This window comes from Tympanuchus pallidicinctus, unplaced genomic scaffold (assembly GCF_026119805.1).
Source record: "Tympanuchus pallidicinctus isolate F22 unplaced genomic scaffold, pur_lepc_1.0 scaffold8, whole genome shotgun sequence".
Taxonomy (NCBI): domain Eukaryota; kingdom Metazoa; phylum Chordata; class Aves; order Galliformes; family Phasianidae; genus Tympanuchus; species Tympanuchus pallidicinctus.
The window spans coordinates 47,397,499-47,415,648 of NW_026294802.1; the positions used below are offsets into that span (position 1 = coordinate 47,397,499).

The 18,150-nt window shown below is 47.9% G+C and overlaps 3 protein-coding genes across 4 annotated transcripts in view; 2 read left to right on the top strand and 1 right to left on the bottom strand.

Annotated features, from left to right (window-relative positions):
• The first annotated feature begins 702 nt into the window (after positions 1-702).
• On the top strand, positions 703-9,760 carry DPH7 (diphthamide biosynthesis 7). Its single transcript, XM_052667665.1, has 9 exons — positions 703-920; positions 1,092-1,228; positions 2,041-2,128; positions 2,860-2,954; positions 4,280-4,446; positions 4,919-4,991; positions 5,732-5,797; positions 5,996-6,168; positions 7,686-9,760. Exons 1-9 carry the CDS (start codon positions 783-785, stop codon positions 8,306-8,308), a joined length of 1,560 nt encoding a protein of 519 aa, XP_052523625.1. The 5' UTR covers positions 703-782; the 3' UTR covers positions 8,309-9,760.
• A 1,103-nt stretch (positions 9,761-10,863) lies between these two features.
• On the bottom strand, positions 10,864-11,481 carry MRPL41 (mitochondrial ribosomal protein L41). Its single transcript, XM_052667681.1, has one exon. The coding sequence runs from the start codon at positions 11,383-11,385 to the stop codon at positions 10,978-10,980; it is 408 nt and encodes a 135-aa protein (XP_052523641.1). The 5' UTR covers positions 11,386-11,481; the 3' UTR covers positions 10,864-10,977.
• Positions 11,482-11,598: 117 nt separating this feature from the next.
• The window catches only part of PNPLA7 (patatin like phospholipase domain containing 7), a 116,542-nt gene continuing 109,990 nt past the window's right edge, over positions 11,599-18,150 (top strand). For both annotated transcript variants that reach the window (XM_052667634.1, XM_052667635.1), the window contains exons 1-5: positions 11,599-11,736; positions 12,053-12,087; positions 14,797-14,853; positions 15,288-15,375; positions 16,778-16,860. In XM_052667634.1, the coding sequence (XP_052523594.1) occupies positions 12,055-12,087; positions 14,797-14,853; positions 15,288-15,375; positions 16,778-16,860 (261 nt within the window). In that variant the 5' untranslated portion in view covers positions 11,599-11,736; positions 12,053-12,054. The remainder of the gene's footprint in view (positions 11,737-12,052; positions 12,088-14,796; positions 14,854-15,287; positions 15,376-16,777; positions 16,861-18,150) is intronic.

Sequence of the window (18,150 nt, forward strand, 5' to 3'; positions counted from 1 at the left end):
ATGGAGTGCCAGGCCCAGACAGTCCCACCTACTGCTCTGAGGGAGCTGGCAAGGGAATGAGCAGGGCCAGCAGCTGGGATGTACAACTTCTCTGTGGTACCAGCGTGAAAACTGCTTTTGAAACGAGTTCTGGGGCAGATGTGGCAGAACGCAGCCAGGTCCATGCAGTGCTTCCCATTAGCAAACGTGGGGATGCGGCAATGCAGCATCAAAGGCTGAATGCTGGAGTGGAATCAGCGTGTTTTGTGTAGGGAAGTGCCAGTGACTGTACCAGGGTTGGCAATGGCATCAACAGGCTGAGGGGACGTGGCTTGGGATTGCACCACGTCACCGACGGCCACCTTGGCTCACAGTAAAGGCAAATAGCTGCTGTGGGACAGCAGGAGGGTCACGGAGCTGGGAAAGGGAGAGCTAAAGGGAGGTATGAAAATGGCTAAAACATTAATAATTATGAAGAAATAGCGAATGGAGAACGCAGCAACAGCCAGTGAGGTTATTCAGGGTAACGCTAATGACGATAAAGGCTGCGTGAAGAACTGCGGGAGGGGCGGGAGGCGCAGGGCGGGAACGTCGCGCTCAGCGCGGAGGGAGCCGAGGGCCGCGCGCGGGCCCGGCTGAGGAAGACGAGAGCGCCGCGGCTCCGCGCCGTGCACGGCCCGGCCTGCCGCCGCCCCGCCCCGCTGACAGGAAGCGCCCGGAGCCTCCGCCTCTCCCCGCCCCGCCCCGGCGCGGAGCTGCGGGCAGCCCGGGGCCGCCCCGCGCGGTTATGAGCGCGGTCTGAAATGGCGGCCCCGTGCCGGACGCGGACGCTGCAGGTGGTGGACACGGAGTTCAGCGCCGACGCGGTGGAGTGGTGCCCGGTGGAGGGCTGGCACAGCATCCTGGCCTGCGGCACGTACCACCTCCGCCCGCCCGCCGCGGTGAGGCCGCCTCGCGCCGCCCTGGGCTCTTCCCTCCCCTCGGGTCCCCGCGGGTTCCTCCGGCGGAGCGGCGGTGACCTGTCGTGAGGAACGGCCCCCCGCGATGCCCGCGGGCGGGGGGTGGCCGGAGCGCCGCTAAACGAGGGCTTTTCTTCTTGATCTCTGCTGCAGACTGACTGCAGAGGGAGCCACCAGGCCTGCGACAGGACGGGACGCCTCTACCTGTACCACTACAACGAGGAGCAGCCCTGCATCCCGCTGACTGAGATCCAAAGGATCGATACCGCTGCCGTCCTGGACATCAAATGGTAACGCTGGGCTGGGGGGACTGGAGAACTCGCCGGGTTCTGCTGCTCCTCGGTGCCTTCTGCCATTGGTAGGGCTGACTGCTTGCAGCTAAATTGTCCCCGACTTCTCAGAGGGAAGCATCCACCAGTGAGCAAATTGTGCTCGTTTCTGCATTGCGTTCTCCTGCGTGCTTATGAGCAGCTGGGCAGTGACTGCAGACCTCGTTTGTTTATCATACAATCGTTTTTGTTGGAAGGGACCTTAAAGGCCATCAGGTCCCACTCCCTGCAGTGCACAGGGACACCCACAGCTCCAGCAGTGCTCAGAGCCCCAACAGCCTGACCTTGATTGTCTGCAGGGATGGGGCACCACCAGCTCTCTGTGCAACCTGTGCAGTGCCTCAATGCCCTTATTGTAAAAACCTTTTCCCTTATGTCCAGTCAAAATCTCCCCTCTTTTAGTTGGAAACCATTTCCCCTTGTGTCCCTGCTATAGAGTCTGTCCCCTCCCTTCTCACAGACCTTTAGATACTGACATGCAGCTCTCAGCTCTGCCTTCAATTCTCTGGGCTGCACAGCCCCAGCTCTCAGCCTGTCTTCACAGGAAAGTGTTCCATCTCTTTATATCATAATATGTCATAGATTCCCCTAATGTATAATATTTTACCTTTGGTGCAGGTTTATGGGAACAAGAAGACTCTTAGATTTTCTTAATGAGATTTTTTTAATCAAGTGCCCTTTCCTTCTGCACCCTACAATAAAAGCTATTGCTTTTCTCCTTAAACTCAAAACAGTTATACATTCAAGGCTTTTTTAACTGCTGGATCTTTCAGGTGCCACATTCCAGTTGCAGAACATCCCATGGTTGGCATTGCAAACTCGATGGGTGCTGTGGAGTTCTGCCACCTGACTGGCAGTGAGGTGGGTGGCTGTAACGCCTGCCGATGTTGAAGTTATTCTCACCACATTCTAGCTTTATTTGCAATGCTTAGAGACTCTGCAGGGAAGGAGTATGGTTTCCATGGCTTCCTCAGTGTACTTAGCTGTGTTATTTTTTTTTTAACATTTGTTTTGTCTTCTGTTAATGTTCCTTATAAATTCCACAAACTTGCTTATGGCACTGGAAAGACTGGCTGGGCCCTGTATACCTGCAGGGTGTGGGAGGTGAAAGATGTGGGGGAGCAGCAGCAAGCTTTGTGAACTTAGAGAATAAGTATGCAGTTATTGGTAAGAACAGCAGAAGGTGCAAAGTTGGTAAAAGTAGGAAAGAGTTTTGGAAAGGGGTTTCTTTCAGTTGGTGAGAAGAGTCTGATGGAGAGAGCTGTTCCTTCAGTGCAAAAAAGGGAAAACCCAACTGGACAATGAGGGAATTCAGCAGTCAGGTCTTCAGTTCTGCACTTCATTGCTCTCTGAGGGAAAGAAAATTTTAAGGGGGGTTGGTGGGAGATGGGAAGCAGAGTGGTGGGGATGCTGTCTGTGCATAAAGTTTGTCTTCTGCTAGTACTGAACAACTGTAAGTTGCTGTGGGATTTCTCATCTCTTCTTGACATGGGTCTCTAGTATGTCTGTCTCTGAAAACCACCACAGATGTAAGCAGTACACGTTGTCTACCTTGTGCCTTCTCCTTACCTCATTTATTTTCTTTCCAGTAGAAGAACAGCTGCATGTTGGAGCCATGCTTCAGGGTCGATCTCGGTGCGCAGCGCCTGGCCTTGTCCTTAGACTGGTCCACAGGACGTGAGCAGTGGTGAGGATGGGAGATAAAGAGTGTTGCTGAGGTCGCTGTGCGTGTGACAATTTCAGGCTGAGGCTTTTGATGAACGAAGCTGGTGGCTTTGTTTGCAAGGTAGCTGAAGATTTCCTTGATCCCAGCTGTCTCCCTTGGCCTTCTCTGAAAGTTACTGTTTTCAGAGAGAGGTAACAAAGGAACAACTGCTGTGGTCACTGTAGCAAGAGCAGAGCCTGATCCAACAGCAAACCTGAGGCTGTGCCATAGGGAATGATGGCAGGTGAACCAGGAACGTTTCTCTTTGCTTAAGACTGCAGTTTTTTCCATCTGTTCACAAAACAGCTGAAATTCTAATGTGAAGGTCTGTTTAAGAACTGATAGTAAGAAAATTTCAGACAGTTTCATGAGAATCAGTAGAGAGTTGGTTTGGAAGTGGCTCATACATTCGATTTCAGGAATAGCATAATTGAATTCCAGAACATGAATTAGCTGTCCCCAGGAAGAGGTCAGGTGTAGGTTTTCTATAAGTGTAAAACAGAGTGATACCTTCAGTGTGAGACTGGAAAGTGGAGGGGCTCAGGGGCAGTACTGCACTTTGTGTTGCAGGGCAGGTAATCAGTTGCTTTTCCTAATTTAAAGCTTTTTCTGTGCATATGTTTTCTGTTGTTTAATGAATAAGCAGAACTTCTAGTTCTACTTTCTTCTCTACGTTTCTTCTTGTTTCTACCCTTCAAGGTAAAAATGATGATTGCCATGATGAAAGGTTGCTTTGAAGCACAGCACTGTTTTCTATTCAGAGACAGATAACCCCTCCTAGAAGCTGAATGTCTGCCTTTGCATCTCATAGAACTGTCAGTGCAGGGCTGGGGGGTGACCAGGGATCTCTTGTGTGGAAATCTGGGAGATTTGTATGGTTTAGTAACTGGCATATGATGCAGAACTGGAAAGAAGCCCTGAGACACCAAAATCACTACCTACAGTTGCAGCTGAGCTGTTGGAAGGTAACTAGTTCATGACGGGGGATTGATATCAGGCCCATGAGAAGTCAAGCATTGAGGGGAAAGAAAGACCTGGTTTTGTTTCAGTCAAATGAATGTGAGCAGAGGGCTTCCTCTGTGAGATCAGGGTGTAGGCATCGCTAGTATGGATGGGTTTAAGATGGGAAGCTGAAAATAATTGTATAAATGCTTGCATTCCTCCACTGCACTGTCAGTTTCTCTTGATGCTCACTTGAATCAGATATATATGGTGCCATCTCTAGCTTGGCAGCTAATTTGTACTTGATGATTACTTAAAACACGAGTTTCAGAAATTTCTGATGTTTTCTCTGTGTTCCAATGTAGTGGATGTCCTTTGAGAGTGATCAGCAGTGATTCAGAGGGGAAGCTGAATTTGTTCTCCATAGATGAATCTGCACCTTCTGTGCACATCCTGAACCAGTGGGAGGCTCACAAGTTTGAGGCCTGGATTGCTGCTTTTAATTACTGGAACATTGATATTGTGTATTCAGGTCTGTAAGTACTGGGGATTTATTTGGGGGTGCTGGGGGTGGCTCACTTTGTTTAGGAGAGTTTGTTCCTTGAGATTTTACTTTGCAGAGCTGGGTGTGCTGCTTCCCATCACACGTCTTGTAAGAGTGGGGCTCTCTGCTAGGGGAAAGTGATGGGAGTTAACTAGGAGAAACCATATCCTTTAAACTGTGCTTGGGCTGGCTCTTGGCAAAAAAGTTGGTGATCCCTTGGGGCGTGCAAGGGTTACAGATACAAGCAAAAAGGTCAGAACTCTTGAAGCTAAATTTTTTCAATGAGCAAATTGTTATTGCACGTGTCTTGTGTGGCAAGGAGTAACGTGAGCCTCCAGAGAGGTTTGCTATGTCTGTTCAATGCTCTGATATCCCAGGTGAAAAGCAGTAGCTCTGCTTCAGTGTCTCGCAGTGATCTTTTGAGGGCTGTTCAGGATAGCTGTGTTCTGTCTTTGTGCAGGAGGAGATGACAGCCTGCTGAAAGGCTGGGACACCAGATGCAATCCAGAGGCTCCAGTGTTCACCAGCAGGAGGTAAGCAAGCAGTGCCAGTAGCTGGAGCCCACAGCTGTTGTATCCCTTCCCAGGCTGCTGTGTTCAGAGATGAGCAATGAGTGGAGTTTTGTTTCTGCCTCGTTTGGGAAATTGAGAGAGAAAATACATCTCTTCCCATCAGGCTTTTCATCAGGATGGCTCCAGGTTGAAACTTTCTTCTCCATGTCCTTCAAAACAAGCAACTGCTCGCTTTTTTGAGATTTTTCCATGTGTTAAATGTGGGTGTATTGTTGTGGAAGTTTTTTTTAGAAAATGTTTAATTCCCCACTCATTTCAAGTAATGTTTTTTCCTATTTTTTCTGATGGTATAAGGTATCTGTGGAATATGATTAAAGCAACATGTACAGCTTTCCAGTGAAACTTCATACGTAGCCTTAAAATGCTCGTGATCGCTGTTGCTATAGAAATATTAATGTTGAGAATAAAATCTTCTGGGAATTGAGTTGTTTTGCTGAAATTCTGATGGGCTCTGGACAGTTTGTGGTCCAAGTATTACTAGAAATTGTTCATGCAAAGGTAATGTGTGATTAGAAGTTTATTTTCTAGAAAGGCAGTTGGATTGCGTGGCTGCAACAGAGCGTGGACTGACATTTGAGTTCACCCTCCTCTGCTTTCCTGAAACATCTTGGTGCAGAAAGCCCAAAGCCTTGAAATTCAAGGAAGAACCCCATTTCAAATAGTGTGTCATATTTTCTGTCATTTGGTTTGCTCTTTTGCAGACATTCGATGGGTGTTTGCAGCATTCAGTGCAGTCCCCACAGGGAGAACCTTCTGGCTACTGGCAGGTAAATCCCTTCTAGCTGCCCTTCCCTACTGTGCCCATCCTCTCTGTTATCTTAAATGTGCTGCTGCTTCTCAAGGCATGGTCTCTAGGAATGTACTGTGGGGAAGGTGATGGGGCATTTCCTCATTTTCTTCTGAACTTGCTGCACTTGAATCATTTTTGCTGCTTGTCAGCATATCGATTTGTGATACATCTCCAGCTATGATGAGCACGTGCTGCTGTGGGACACCAGGAACATGAAGCAGCCGCTGGCAGACACCCATGTTGAAGGTGGAGTCTGGAGGTTGAAATGGCACCCAACCTGTGATTTTGTGCTGTTAGCAGCCTGCATGCAGAGTGGATTCAAGATCCTTGACTGCCGTGGAAGCATGGGTGAGTGTTCAGTGGAACAGAGATGCTCTCACACTGCTCTGTTGTTCATGTTTCCTATCTCCAAGTTAAAGGGGGAGCTCCTGCTCTGAGCTTGCTGGAAAGATTCAGATGTTGTTTATAGCCTTAGACATTTATTTTAACTTTAATTAACTCTTCCAGCTTTCCCAGACTGATCCTCAGCACTGGCATGGTAGCTTGTGCCAAGGCACTGCCATTAATCATACATAAATCTGTTGTAACTTCTCTTAATGGGGAGAAGCCTGTTTATCTTGATATAAAAGCATTACCTTTGATCTGGTTTGTGTTCATCTTGATGGTTCAGAGAAGTTAGGTGAATATCAAGTGATGTTCTGCTGTCAGCAGGAGTTACTAACCTGCTGGAGTGGCTGAGGTTGGAAGGGACCTCTGGAGAGCACCTCGTCCCACCCCCTGTTTGAGCAAGGACGCGTTGCACAGTGCCACATCTAGGCAGGTTTTGAGTATCTCCAGAGAAGGAGCTTGCACAGCCTCCCTGGCAGCCTGTTCCTGTGCTCTGTCACTCATGCAGTAAAGAGATTTTTCCACACATTCAGAGGGAACTTCATGCATTTTGGTTTGTGCCCATTGCCTGTCCTGTCATTGGGACCACCACTGGAAAGTCTGTCCGCATGCATTGAGTCTCCTCCTTAAGATATTTGTGCACATTCCTAAGATCCCCTCTCGGCCTCCTCCAGGCTGTCAGGCACAGCTCTCAGCTCTTACTTCTAAGCGATGCTGCAGTCCCTCCTTCATCCCTGTAGCTCTCTGCAGGGCTCTCCAGCACTGCTATGTCTCTTGTATTGGAGAGCCCAGAACCAAATGCAGTGTGTGAATGGGTTACTGCCTCAGAAAGGAAATGCTGTGCAGTCTGGTTTATCTAGAATAGCGTGAGCAAACCTTCCATGTGAATCAGAAGATATTTACATGTTCATAAAGCTGTTTGCATTTACGTTACAAATATAGCATGCATAAAATGGTTGTGTTGCTGAGTTTCTCCAGACCTTGGGCAAATCAACAGCTCGTGAAATGAGGATCTCATTTCTTCTGTGTAGGGAAGGGAGGAACTTGATAGCATTTAATAGCAGAGTGAGATGCTGAAAGTCCATGGGAAAGGCACATCTGCAATTTATTAATAACCAGAACCTGGTCTGGCAGTCTTAGCAGTTGTATTTCTGGCTCATTTGAGATCACTGTGTGATCTGTCTTCAGCCTATTTATACATTTTGAATAATGAAGCTCTTAAACCTCATGCACATAAATCCCTTTGCTGTCTGCTCGCTGAACTGGGGAAAATCAAAGCTGGGAGGTGGCTGAAGAAATGTCAGAAGAGCCAGGGTACTTTGTTCCTCCTCAACGCTTAACTGTTGTAGAGAAGGCGTTAACCAGTACAGTGGATAGGCAGCTCTTGTTGTATGGCTTGGTCAGTACTGAAATGGTCTGTAAGCAACAAACTGTGTCACAGCTTGCTTTCTGCTCATGTCATTGTTTGCTTTTTAAAGCGGAAAACACGGAGGAATGTGCCATCCTGTCATCCTATGTCTTGCACAATTCTCTGGCCTACGGGGCTGACTGGTCACGGCTGTGTCCGAGGGATTCCTTGGCTGCACTACAGGACTCTGGTGCTGCGTGCCAGCCTTCGGAGCGGCCTGTGCCACGGTCAGAGGAAGGAGAGGAGAGGCTGAATTTGCAGGTCCGAAACTTGAAGATAATCTATGAGTCTCCTACCGCTACTTTTGATGTGATATTGGATGAGGACAGTGAAGGCCCTGCCTTGCAGCTCAAAGCAGAGGAGGGTCCTAAGTCGTCTGGGGATCCTGAGCTGGGTAGGAAACCTGATTTAAAGGAGGGGGCAGGGTTGGGTGGGGGTGCCGACAGAGGGGGCAGTCCTGAGTCAGCCAGCACCTCTGACTTGGGAGTTAAGAGATCCAATGGAATTGGCCTCCATGGAAGCTGTGATTCAGTCAGGTCTTCAGACGGCCCCAAAGCAACGAGCATTGTAGCAACTTGTTCTTTCTATGATAATATCCTGCATGTCTGGAAGTGGGAAATGAACCTGGCTATCGCCTCCGAGAGGGCCAGTACTAAATCCCCTCCTGAAAGGACAGCTGAAAGTTGGCACTGACAGGTCCTGAGGTAAAGGGGTAGGAAAGCTTCTGTACTGACATTAGCAGCTCAGCTAACACCCTCTTTTTTCTTTTTTTTTTACAATTCATATTGTTGAGTTTGTGAATCTTTAAAAGCCAATAATGATGGAATAATTTCCTGATGGTTTTAATTTCAGCACTGAGGAAAGCCTTTGCTTTGAGAAATGTAGTCAAGCACAAACACATTTAGTTTTCCCTTAGTGTACTAATCCAGAGTAGGACAGCCTTCTTTTCAGAGGCTTCTTGTTTGTGCAGTATATTTGAATCCCTCAGAGCTGGTTTGCATTTGTCTGACTGATCTGTTAAGCCTATTTTCCTCCTTCCAAAACAAACCAGACTTGTCTGTGTTACTACATGTAGGCAAACACAGAGTGTGATGAGAGGTTTTCATGGATTTCTCAGAAAAAAGCCCATGAGTAGAGGCTTAGGTGTGTATGTAGCTTGTGTGATCTGTAAACTGGAATGTACTTTGAGAAGACAATCAAAGACAGTCCAGATGCTGGCAGTGCAGTGCTTACTGTGATCTTTAATAAGAGAATTTCTTTCCAAGAAAGAAATCCAGACCGACTGAAAGGACAGAGAGTGGTTCAGCAATAGGAGGCTTCATTCTGAGCAGGGCATTTCTTGTAAGGGTTGTGGTGAGCCTGCACTCAGACTCATCAGCTGGATGCAATCTCATTTTGTTGCTCTCCACGCTAAGCACAAATCGGTTTAGTAGAAACTGTAGTGAGCCCTGCTTACATCTTAGTGCCACACAAAACCCATCCTGCCCCTTCCCACACTCTGGGTATCCAGCTCATCTTTTCTGTTCTCCACAGTGAGACTTACATGTAGATCTGAAGTCCAGATCTTACAGGTTTTTTTGTTTGTTTTTTTTAAGGTGAACAGCTTTAAGAACAAAACCTCCAAAAATATAGGCAATGTTTCCTAACATCCTTTAAGTTCAGAATAAATAAATTACAGAAACCAAAATTTGAACAACGTTGCCCTAACTACCTCCAGGAATGGCTGCTTCATTAGCTTTCTGTTTTTCACTGTGAAATATCAGCAAAACACCGTTTCTGGAACACTTTCTCTCTGTTCTTAATTACCTTTCTAGAAAGAAAACAAAACAAAACAAAACAGCTTAAACTAGGTAAGGAACTTCTAGCTTGCATGGTTTGTTTTTGAGAGTCCTGAAGAATTAGTTGCCTGGAGGCAAAGAAACACCAGCAACAAGCATCTGTAACAGTGCTGCATCTGAAGCGAGGTACAGCAGATACGAATCTCACTGCTTTGAAATTCCTTTTTCAAAGTTGAATGTGTATTTAAAAAAAAACAAAAACCTTCTTGAGCGCTGTTACATTCATACTGGTAATGTGAACAAGAGCTTTTGTTGAAAAAAATCACCATATTTTTGGATGTTTCTAAATAAAAATCAATACAAGTGATTGATCTTCCCCGGTTATTTGATTTTATTAGAGGTCCTTTGCATATTGGTTGGAGTTTACCATCACTAAACAAAAGCCTGCGTTGTGTTACAACCCGTACTGATCCAAGACAGAGTGATGTGCTGTGTTATGAGCAGCAGGGACATGCATGCTTTGCTGCTCTGCTGTTTTCTCCCTCCTCTAGAGGTTTTTGCTATGTGCCTTATTGTAGAAAGAGGTCCTGCAAAACACCACTGCTCCCACCATGAAAATCATCTGCTTACTCTTCCTGCCTCCCATCACTGCCAGTTAGTTCACGTGAAGAGCTTCAGCCTGGTCATGGACCAGCCCAGTTTATGTGTTTGGCCTCCCAAAGGCTGGGCAGACAAGTCCTGGGGTTTACTTGGCTACCAGAGGCAAACACATCTCCAACAGCTTTTTTTGACTGTAGCTATTTCTACTTTGAACTGTTGCACACAACTGTAAGTGTTGCTTGTATGTATTTAATTTGATGAATAGTAAGACACCACTTTTCCAGGAAGACGAAAATGATGATTTTTTTCTTTTCCCAAGGTGTATTTCAAATGTAAGCAGGTACCTCGACATTTAAAGCAGCTGCACTGCTAAGGAACAGGCACTGACTGCAACTATTAACTGCATCCTGCCTGAATTCAAATACTACTTTTAAACTTTGGTAAATACCACAGCTGTGATGTTTGATCTGAGCTACAGATCAGTGCTCAGTTTACGGTAAGGCCTCACTGGAGGCCTTTCCCATGAAGCACTTCATTGTGGCTAGGAGTGAATTGAAGTATTCTGCTTCTGGCTGAACTTGCCACTCACAGCAGGGTGCTGGCAGCGCCGATGAGACATCAGCTCCAAGCAGCTCCTTCCACAGCCAGAAAATCCCAGAGGCAGAGCCCTCCTCCCTCGCTCCTGGAAGTCAGGAGCAGCCTGGAGCCAGACTCCTGCAGCTCCTCGCGTGGGCTCAGCAGCTCTGCTCTGACAGCAGAACGCCTGCACAGCCACGCGGTGCAACAATGCAAACAAAACCAACACCTTCCTAGATCTCTGACAGGAAACCAGTGCCCCCGCAGTGATTTAAATCACACATTGCAGAAAGATACACTGGAAGGACTTGCATTTAATACTCAGCAAAAGAAACTGTCCCGAGCTGTAAGGCGCAGTCCAAGTCTCTCGCAGTGCAGCCCAGCACCCGGAGGAGCCCCGGCTGCCCCCTAGCGCACGTAATTCTTGGGGAAGAGCTGGAAGAGCTTCCCCTCCTGCGTCGGCTCGAAGCCGTACTTCTCCAGCGCGTTTGGGTCGAAGGTTCCCTCCTTCACGTCCTTCTCGATGCGCGGCGCCACCAACTCGTCGAAGAGCTGCTTGGCCGTCATTGGCGGCTCCGAGCCGTGCGGAGCGCGGTACGACACGTAGGGCTTCAGCTTAAAGCCCGCCAGCTCGGGGACGACGAACTGAGGCACCATCTGCTTGATGAGGATGAACTTCTTGTTGGAGGTCAGCACGCCCATCTTCTTGGCTCCCCGGCCCTTGTTGTAGGACCGAGGGCCGCGCTTGCTGGTGAACGGGGACATGCGGTCGGCGCCCCGCACCAGCCCGCGGGCCAGCTCGGTCAGCAGCCCCATAGCGAGCGCCTGCAGGCCCTAAGAGCACGGACGGAGGGGCGGGCGGGCGGACGGCGCAGCGGCAGCAAGCCCGGTCCGCCCGGCTCCCACACCCCAACACCGCCCGCTGCCATTGGTAGAAGCCCGTCAGCCAATCCGCAGCACCTATCTTAGGCCGTGCTGCTCCGCGGACCACTCGGCGCGAAGCTGTGCGCGCCAATCAGCAACGAGGAGCTGGGGAAGTGGGCGGGGTTTAGCGCCCCGCTCGGCGCTGGTGGCGGTGGGTGCAGGGATGCGACCTTCGGCCCCGCTCCGCGGCTGACCTTTGACCTCCGCGTAGGAGCGCCGCGGCGACCGCGGCTATAGCAACGGGTGAGGGGACGGGACGGGACGGGGGTTCAGTGGTAGTTCGGGGCTGCCCGGGCTCAGCCGGTCTCACCGGTCTCCCCGCGGCGCCCGGTTGGACCGGCGGGTCCGTGCGGTAACTCCCCTCCACCGGATTTGTCAGTGCGGCGTTGGGCCGCGGAGATGGGAGCGGTGGGAGCGGAGCGCTGACAGACCGCAGCCCTCCTGGCACAGACTGCTTCCCGCGGGTCGGCGGCTGCCGTGCGCTGGAAAATCAGAGTCTGGGTTGCTGTCGTTTCTTAACGGTCATTTTTCCTCTTTTTCCCTTCTGCTGCACCTCCAGCCATGGAAGAAGAAGGCAACGGCACCAGCCTTGAGGTACGAAGTGATTTGATGCTATTTTTCACATCTTTGTTTCTTTTTTAGCATTTCCAGAAAGCAAACGTAGCTGCTGTGGTTGGCTTAATGCAGCAGCAGCTCGGTGCTGTGCAGCCCTTCAGCTGCCCCCCGTCCAGCTCCCTCAGTTTTGTAGTTATCACATGGTGCTGTGTTTTGGGACGTCCCCTGGGCCAGCTCAGGTCAGCTCTTCTGGCCCTGTTCTCTCCCAGCCCCTCGCTAGCAGGGTGCAGTGAGGAGCTGAAGCATCCTTGGCTTCATACTGCACAGCAACAGCTGAAACATCAGTGTTCTGTCAGCAGCTTCTTTCTCTTAAAGCCAAAACACAGTGTCATATCAGACGCTATGAAGAAAATCCACTCTGTCCCAGCTGAAACCAGGACAGTGCCTAATTTGATAACTTTTGGATAACGTTTTCAGATACACTGCTTTTATTTTCCAGAGCCTTTCTTGATAAGGGTATAGTCCTTCCAAAACTGTCAAGATCAGTCCCATTTTTTGTGTGTATTTACTTATCTGTACTGCAAACCATTCACGTGGTGCTTCGTATTCTCATTTGTCAGCAGAATGACACAGTTGAAGCACCTTTTGCTTCAGTGGTATGATTTTAGCCTGAAGATGGAAGGATCAAGAAGTTCTTTAGCTCTTGCATTTATTCTTCCTTAAGACACATATTGCTTTTCCTAGTAACAACAATCAAGGCCCACAACAGGAAATACTTTTCTTAGAACTAGAAGGTGCATCCAGCACACTGATAAGCAGGTAAAAGATGTTCTGTGAAAACTCAGCGTTTGTGGTCAAAGCCGCAGCGTGTGGTCAGCTGTACTCATGAGCCACAAGGAAACCTGTATTCTGAGAACACTCATGTCAGTTCCTGAGCGCTGTGCCTGTCACCACCTGGCACCCCTCCCTGTGTGGGGTATGTCTGTTTACCTTTGATTGCAATGGGAAGTTTTTGAGTACATGCCCTGGCTGCTTGTTCTGTGCTTGGTCACCTGGATGGGTGTAAATGTTATTTCAAAGCTGCGTGTTTTTGTTACCGGCCACAGTTTTGTTAAGAAAACTGGAGTCAAGCGTTAGAAAACACAGGCACTATTCCTGCTAGCACATACTCTCAGCCTATCATTTTGTCTTTTTCCAGTGAAATGTGGGTCTTCTCGGGGTTGCTCAGTGTGTGTTTTGTTTCTAAGAGTTGGATCAGGGCTCGGATGGAGCACATGAAGCCCTGAATGCAGGCGCTGGGTGTGACCTCCCTCTGTGCTGTAGCCCTGCAGCTCTGCTGTGTTTGTGGCCTCACGACTGGCCCCTGTGCTGCCTGACTGTGAGCAGCTGCTGACACACACTGGTGTCCCCGTGGCTGCCGGCCATTTGCTGACTTTCTCTGCCTCTTTTCGGATGCTACCACTGTTTGAACTCCCTGCAGAACTCTGATCCATGTTGAGGTGGGAATGTTCAGGCCAGTCTTGATAACAAACCTTCCAAAGGCTTCTCTGTTCCCCTTGGAGTTCTGGATTCCCTTACAGCCTTCTTGGTTGGGGCACAGGCTCTGTGTGTGCACCTGTGTGTTTCATGCTTCTGTTGTGAATTTATTTCCTCACAGGGAACAGTGCTGGGACTGTCACTTGGCAATTGCTACTTTCTGTGCTATTTGAGATCACGTGGGCCCTGGTAGTGGCAGAATTCCTATTCCTGCTGCCGTCAGAGGGAAACAAACAAGTGGCCATGAAAGACTTGCATTGAGATCTCACCTTGCTTAGCCAGAAAGCACTGTATTTGTTGCTAGCAACTTTTCAGCATTTTTTTTCTTGTGACTTCCCACTGCGATTCCACCAGTAATTATCCAGCACTGATGGTAGTAGTGATAGTTGGAGCGATGCTGAGGAGACAGATTAATAGGTGGAGTTAAAGGGACCTAAGAAAATATGCTCAGCTCCGCATATGCTGACTGGCCAGGCTGGACTCTGCTTGCCCTGTGAGCCTGGAATGAACTTCTGTGAGGGAGACTGGTTTGGTGACTCTGTGGGCGCTTCCATTTTTCTTGAGGATACAAAGCTAAATAAAGAAGTCATCTGGATTTGGAACTGAGAGCAAAAACTGGTTCCAGAACGTAAGGTTCAAGTAAGGCTTGAGGCTTACAGGGTGACGTGTCTGTTCTTGTACTCGTTTTGTTTCCTACTTCTTTCTAATATTTGGTTTGCTAACTGATTTTCCCTGCACTCCACTAAATTTTGAGCTGGCGTTTCTACAGTGTGCAGGTTTTTGTCCAGAATAGCAGCAGTCAGCAGTACAGGTTCCAGGGCTGTGCACCTGAGTTAGAGCTTTTCCCCATGTGCATAATTTTGTGGTTTATGTTGAATTTCATCTCTAATTTTCTGGTTTATTTTCTTAGTCTCATAACATTTACATTCAGCTCTTGTTCTTATTGCTCTGAATAACGTAAAGTCATAACAAAAGTCAACACCTCCCTGTCTGACCTTGTATTGAGGTTGTTTAGGATTGTGTAGAACTGTCACCAGATAGAACTCCACTCCTGACCCCTTTCCACTGAAGGCATCGCTTTCAAAGTGAATGGTAACTGAAAGAAAGGCATTGGAAACCAAATGGTGTGTGTGTGCCAGGCCAGGCATAGGTGTCTGTATGGAGGCTTTTGCCAGCTGTGGGAAACTAACTTCACCTTCCTTTTCGTGCTAGGCCATGCCAGCAAGTGGAATTCTTCAGTTTGTAGAAGACAGAATACAGAGTACAATGGTAATGTATGGCTTTAATCTACTGGATGAAAACGGTGTGCTAAGTGGTGTGTTCCTGCTGGCGGCTCCAGGAGCTCCACTAAGTCTCAATTAAAGTCTGAGTAAACTGAGAGGAATTCTTGCTTCTTTGCTGTTGCTGTGCACGAGGCAGGAACTAATCTCTATTATTTAATCTCATGCATATTTAGTTTTCAATTCACAGATATTTGGGGGGGGAAAGTGCTGAATATTTTGCATCTGAGCTTATAAATGTGATGCCGATACAGTTAAATTCAAACTCCTCACGTGTGTGAAGTTTTAGTTAAAACTGAAGTATTTATGGATGCGTTTGATGTTCAGACAACGGAGTTAAGTGTTGGTCAGCCCTACAAAAATTAAAAATAGCTTTCAACTGTGGAAGTTACAAGTTTCTTTTCCTATGAATTCCTCTCACAGCTGACTGGAATTGCCATTGGAGCTGCAGTTGCACTGTTCCTGATAGGAATTGTTGTGTTTGTCATTTACAGAAGAGTGAAACAATCCAGTAAGTACTCAGCTACTCTGTCAATCCTAAAAGGAGTTTTTGTATTTTTGTAATGTTACATGGTGGGTTCTGTGCCAATTCACAATAATTGCTTGCTGTTATGGTAGCAGTTTCCCGAGAAAAGAACTTTAAAAAGATGAAGAACTTATGTTCTGAATTGAGTCATTAAACACAGAATTCATAACTGCCACGTGCAGGACTTTTGGAGACTTCTGCTTCTCTGCTGTGTGATAGCCTTTGTATTGGTTGGCTTGGAAATAATTACAAGCCTGTTGTTGCAGGAAGGCAGATTGTTGGTTTCCTTTAGTGAGATTAAAGTCACCTGATTCCACTGCCTGCTTAGAGAGCCTTTTTACCTCCTCCAGTGATTAGATAGAGCCTTAAGCCAGCTCTTCCTTAGTCTGGCTTGGCTTAACCAGACTTGGATAATGAGGGGCCTGGTGCTGGTTTGATTTCTAAGCGTTGGCACTAACAGCTTGCTCTTTAGTAGTGGGAACTCTGGCTATTATGGAGGTAGCAAAATTGATAACTTGTGCTTAGTCTTCTTTCCCCTTAGCATAAAGCTGTGGATCCTAGAATCAAAGAATGGTTTGGCTTGGAAGGGCCTCACAGACCCCAGTCCTACCATGGGCTCAGGTTGGCCAGGGCCCATCCATGGCCTGGGGCACCTCCAGGGATGGGCACACAGCTCTGGGCAGAAGTGCCGGGTTCTCACTGCCCTCTGGGTCAGGAATTTCCCCCTCACATCTAACCCAAATCTCTACTCTTTTCAAATCATTCACCTCATCCTATCACTGTCTGCTCTTGTAAAAAGTCAGTCTCCATCATTTTTTTTTAAGCTCCCTTCAAGTGTCAAGAGGTGGCAGATCCTTCTCCAGGCTGAACACCCTCAGCCTCTCTTTGTAGGATAAGTTCTGTAGCCCTCTGGTCATCATCTGGACCCACTCCAACAGCTGCACCTCTTTTTTGTGCTGGGGGCCCCCGGTGTGGCCACAGCACTGCAGGTGGGTCCTCGTGAGGGCAGAGCAGAGGGGGGTTGTCCTCTTCCTACCCCGCTGCCATTCCTCTGCTGATGCAGCCCAGGCTGCCAGCACACACTGCTGCTCATGTCCAGCTTTTCCTTCACCAGGACCTCCAAGTCCTTCTACACAGCTCTGCTCTTACAGAGTTCTTCTCCCAGTGTGCTCACGTCTGGGATTGCCCCAGCTCAGGTGCACCACCTCGCTCTTGGCCTTGTTGAACCTCGTTAGGTTCGTGTGGGCCCACTTCTCAAACCTGACCAGATCAATTGCACGGCATTCCTTTCTTCTGTTGTATCAACTGCAGCACACAGCTTGGGGTCATCTGTAAATTTGCTGAGGTACTGAGGTGGTTTCTGACATGAAGCTCTTTGTTATTTCAGAGCAGCTTCAACCACATGTCCGCCAGTACAGATTTCGCAAGCGAGACAAAGTGATGTTCTATGGGAGGAAGATCATGAGAAAGGTAAGAATGTTTGGCGTGGTGGGAAGGAGGTAAAGATTAAAATCCTGTTGAGGAGGTTTGGTAAAACTTGAAATACTTCTGTTGCTTAATTTGACCCAAGGCCTTCGACCTATTTAGGGATGTTTCAGATCTCCTGGAATTATTCCTTTCAGACATATTTGCAGACACTGAGGATGGTTATTCTTTGATTCATCACTTCTCTATTGAATTGATGATAAAATAGTTGTCTATAGTAATCTTCCTTTTTCTGTGCTTAGGATTATATTCAAGGTATTCAGTGTCTGCATTCAGGGTTGCCCCTTTCAAATAACAACTTCCAGTACTGCCCTTACATAGGAAGCTGGCCTAGTCTTTCCTATCTTAGGAAACAGCCAGTCTGTCTGAAGAGCACATACTCAAATTTGTCTTTCTGTAGACTATAAAGCACCTCAGCATATGAATGCTTGTTTCTTGTTAAACTGTAATTAGAGGTTGTTCAACAGGGATTTATCCAATGATTGAACATTCCCTTAGGCTGCAACAAGGGATGCTGCCTGTGCATTCAGTTTTTTGTCCAGATGATGTTGCTTTCCTATTACCCTAGAAGATTGCCTGGGATTTTCCATTGGGTCAGAAATCTGTTTCTGCATGGGCTCTAGTTTGAGTCTGGCTGATTAAATCTTTAAAGAAATTGTAGCAAGGTTTGAGACCAGACATTTCCTGTCATGAATTAGGTTAGTCTAAGTAGACATGCTTGGTATGCTGTGTTTTTTTCCACTGGTGGTCTGGGTTTCAGTTAATGGAGGAGATTAATGTTCCTGTATTCCCAAAGCACAAGCTTCCCTTGAAGTGCATGCTAAATGTGATAGAAAGTACCACCGTGGTCAAAGGAATGGAATGAATGGTTACATGAGTGCAGAGGTGATGCGTTTGGCTTTCTTGAAAGCTAATGCAGTAGGACCTGGGGATCAAGATGACTTCCTTCCTCAACACTTTATACAAAAGTCTGTGTAGTAAATCCGTGGTTATTGCTTGCTTGTGGTCAGGTACGAATGGTTGGTGAAAGAAAAAGCTGTTTAATCCTGACTGGAGTTTGTGCTCCCTGCCTGCTGTCCTGTGGGGTCAGAATCAAGGTGTGCGGCCAGTGGAGTCCTCAACCCCGAGCTGTGGTGCAGCAGTGGGTCGCAGAGAATCCCTCTGGGCAGAGCAGGTTGGAGGGCATCCTTGTTATCTCCAGTGGGGGAGCCTGCCTGAGCACAGCTGTGTGCTCGCCCCAAGGCTTCGTGGAGATGAATTCAGATGTTTGGGCTC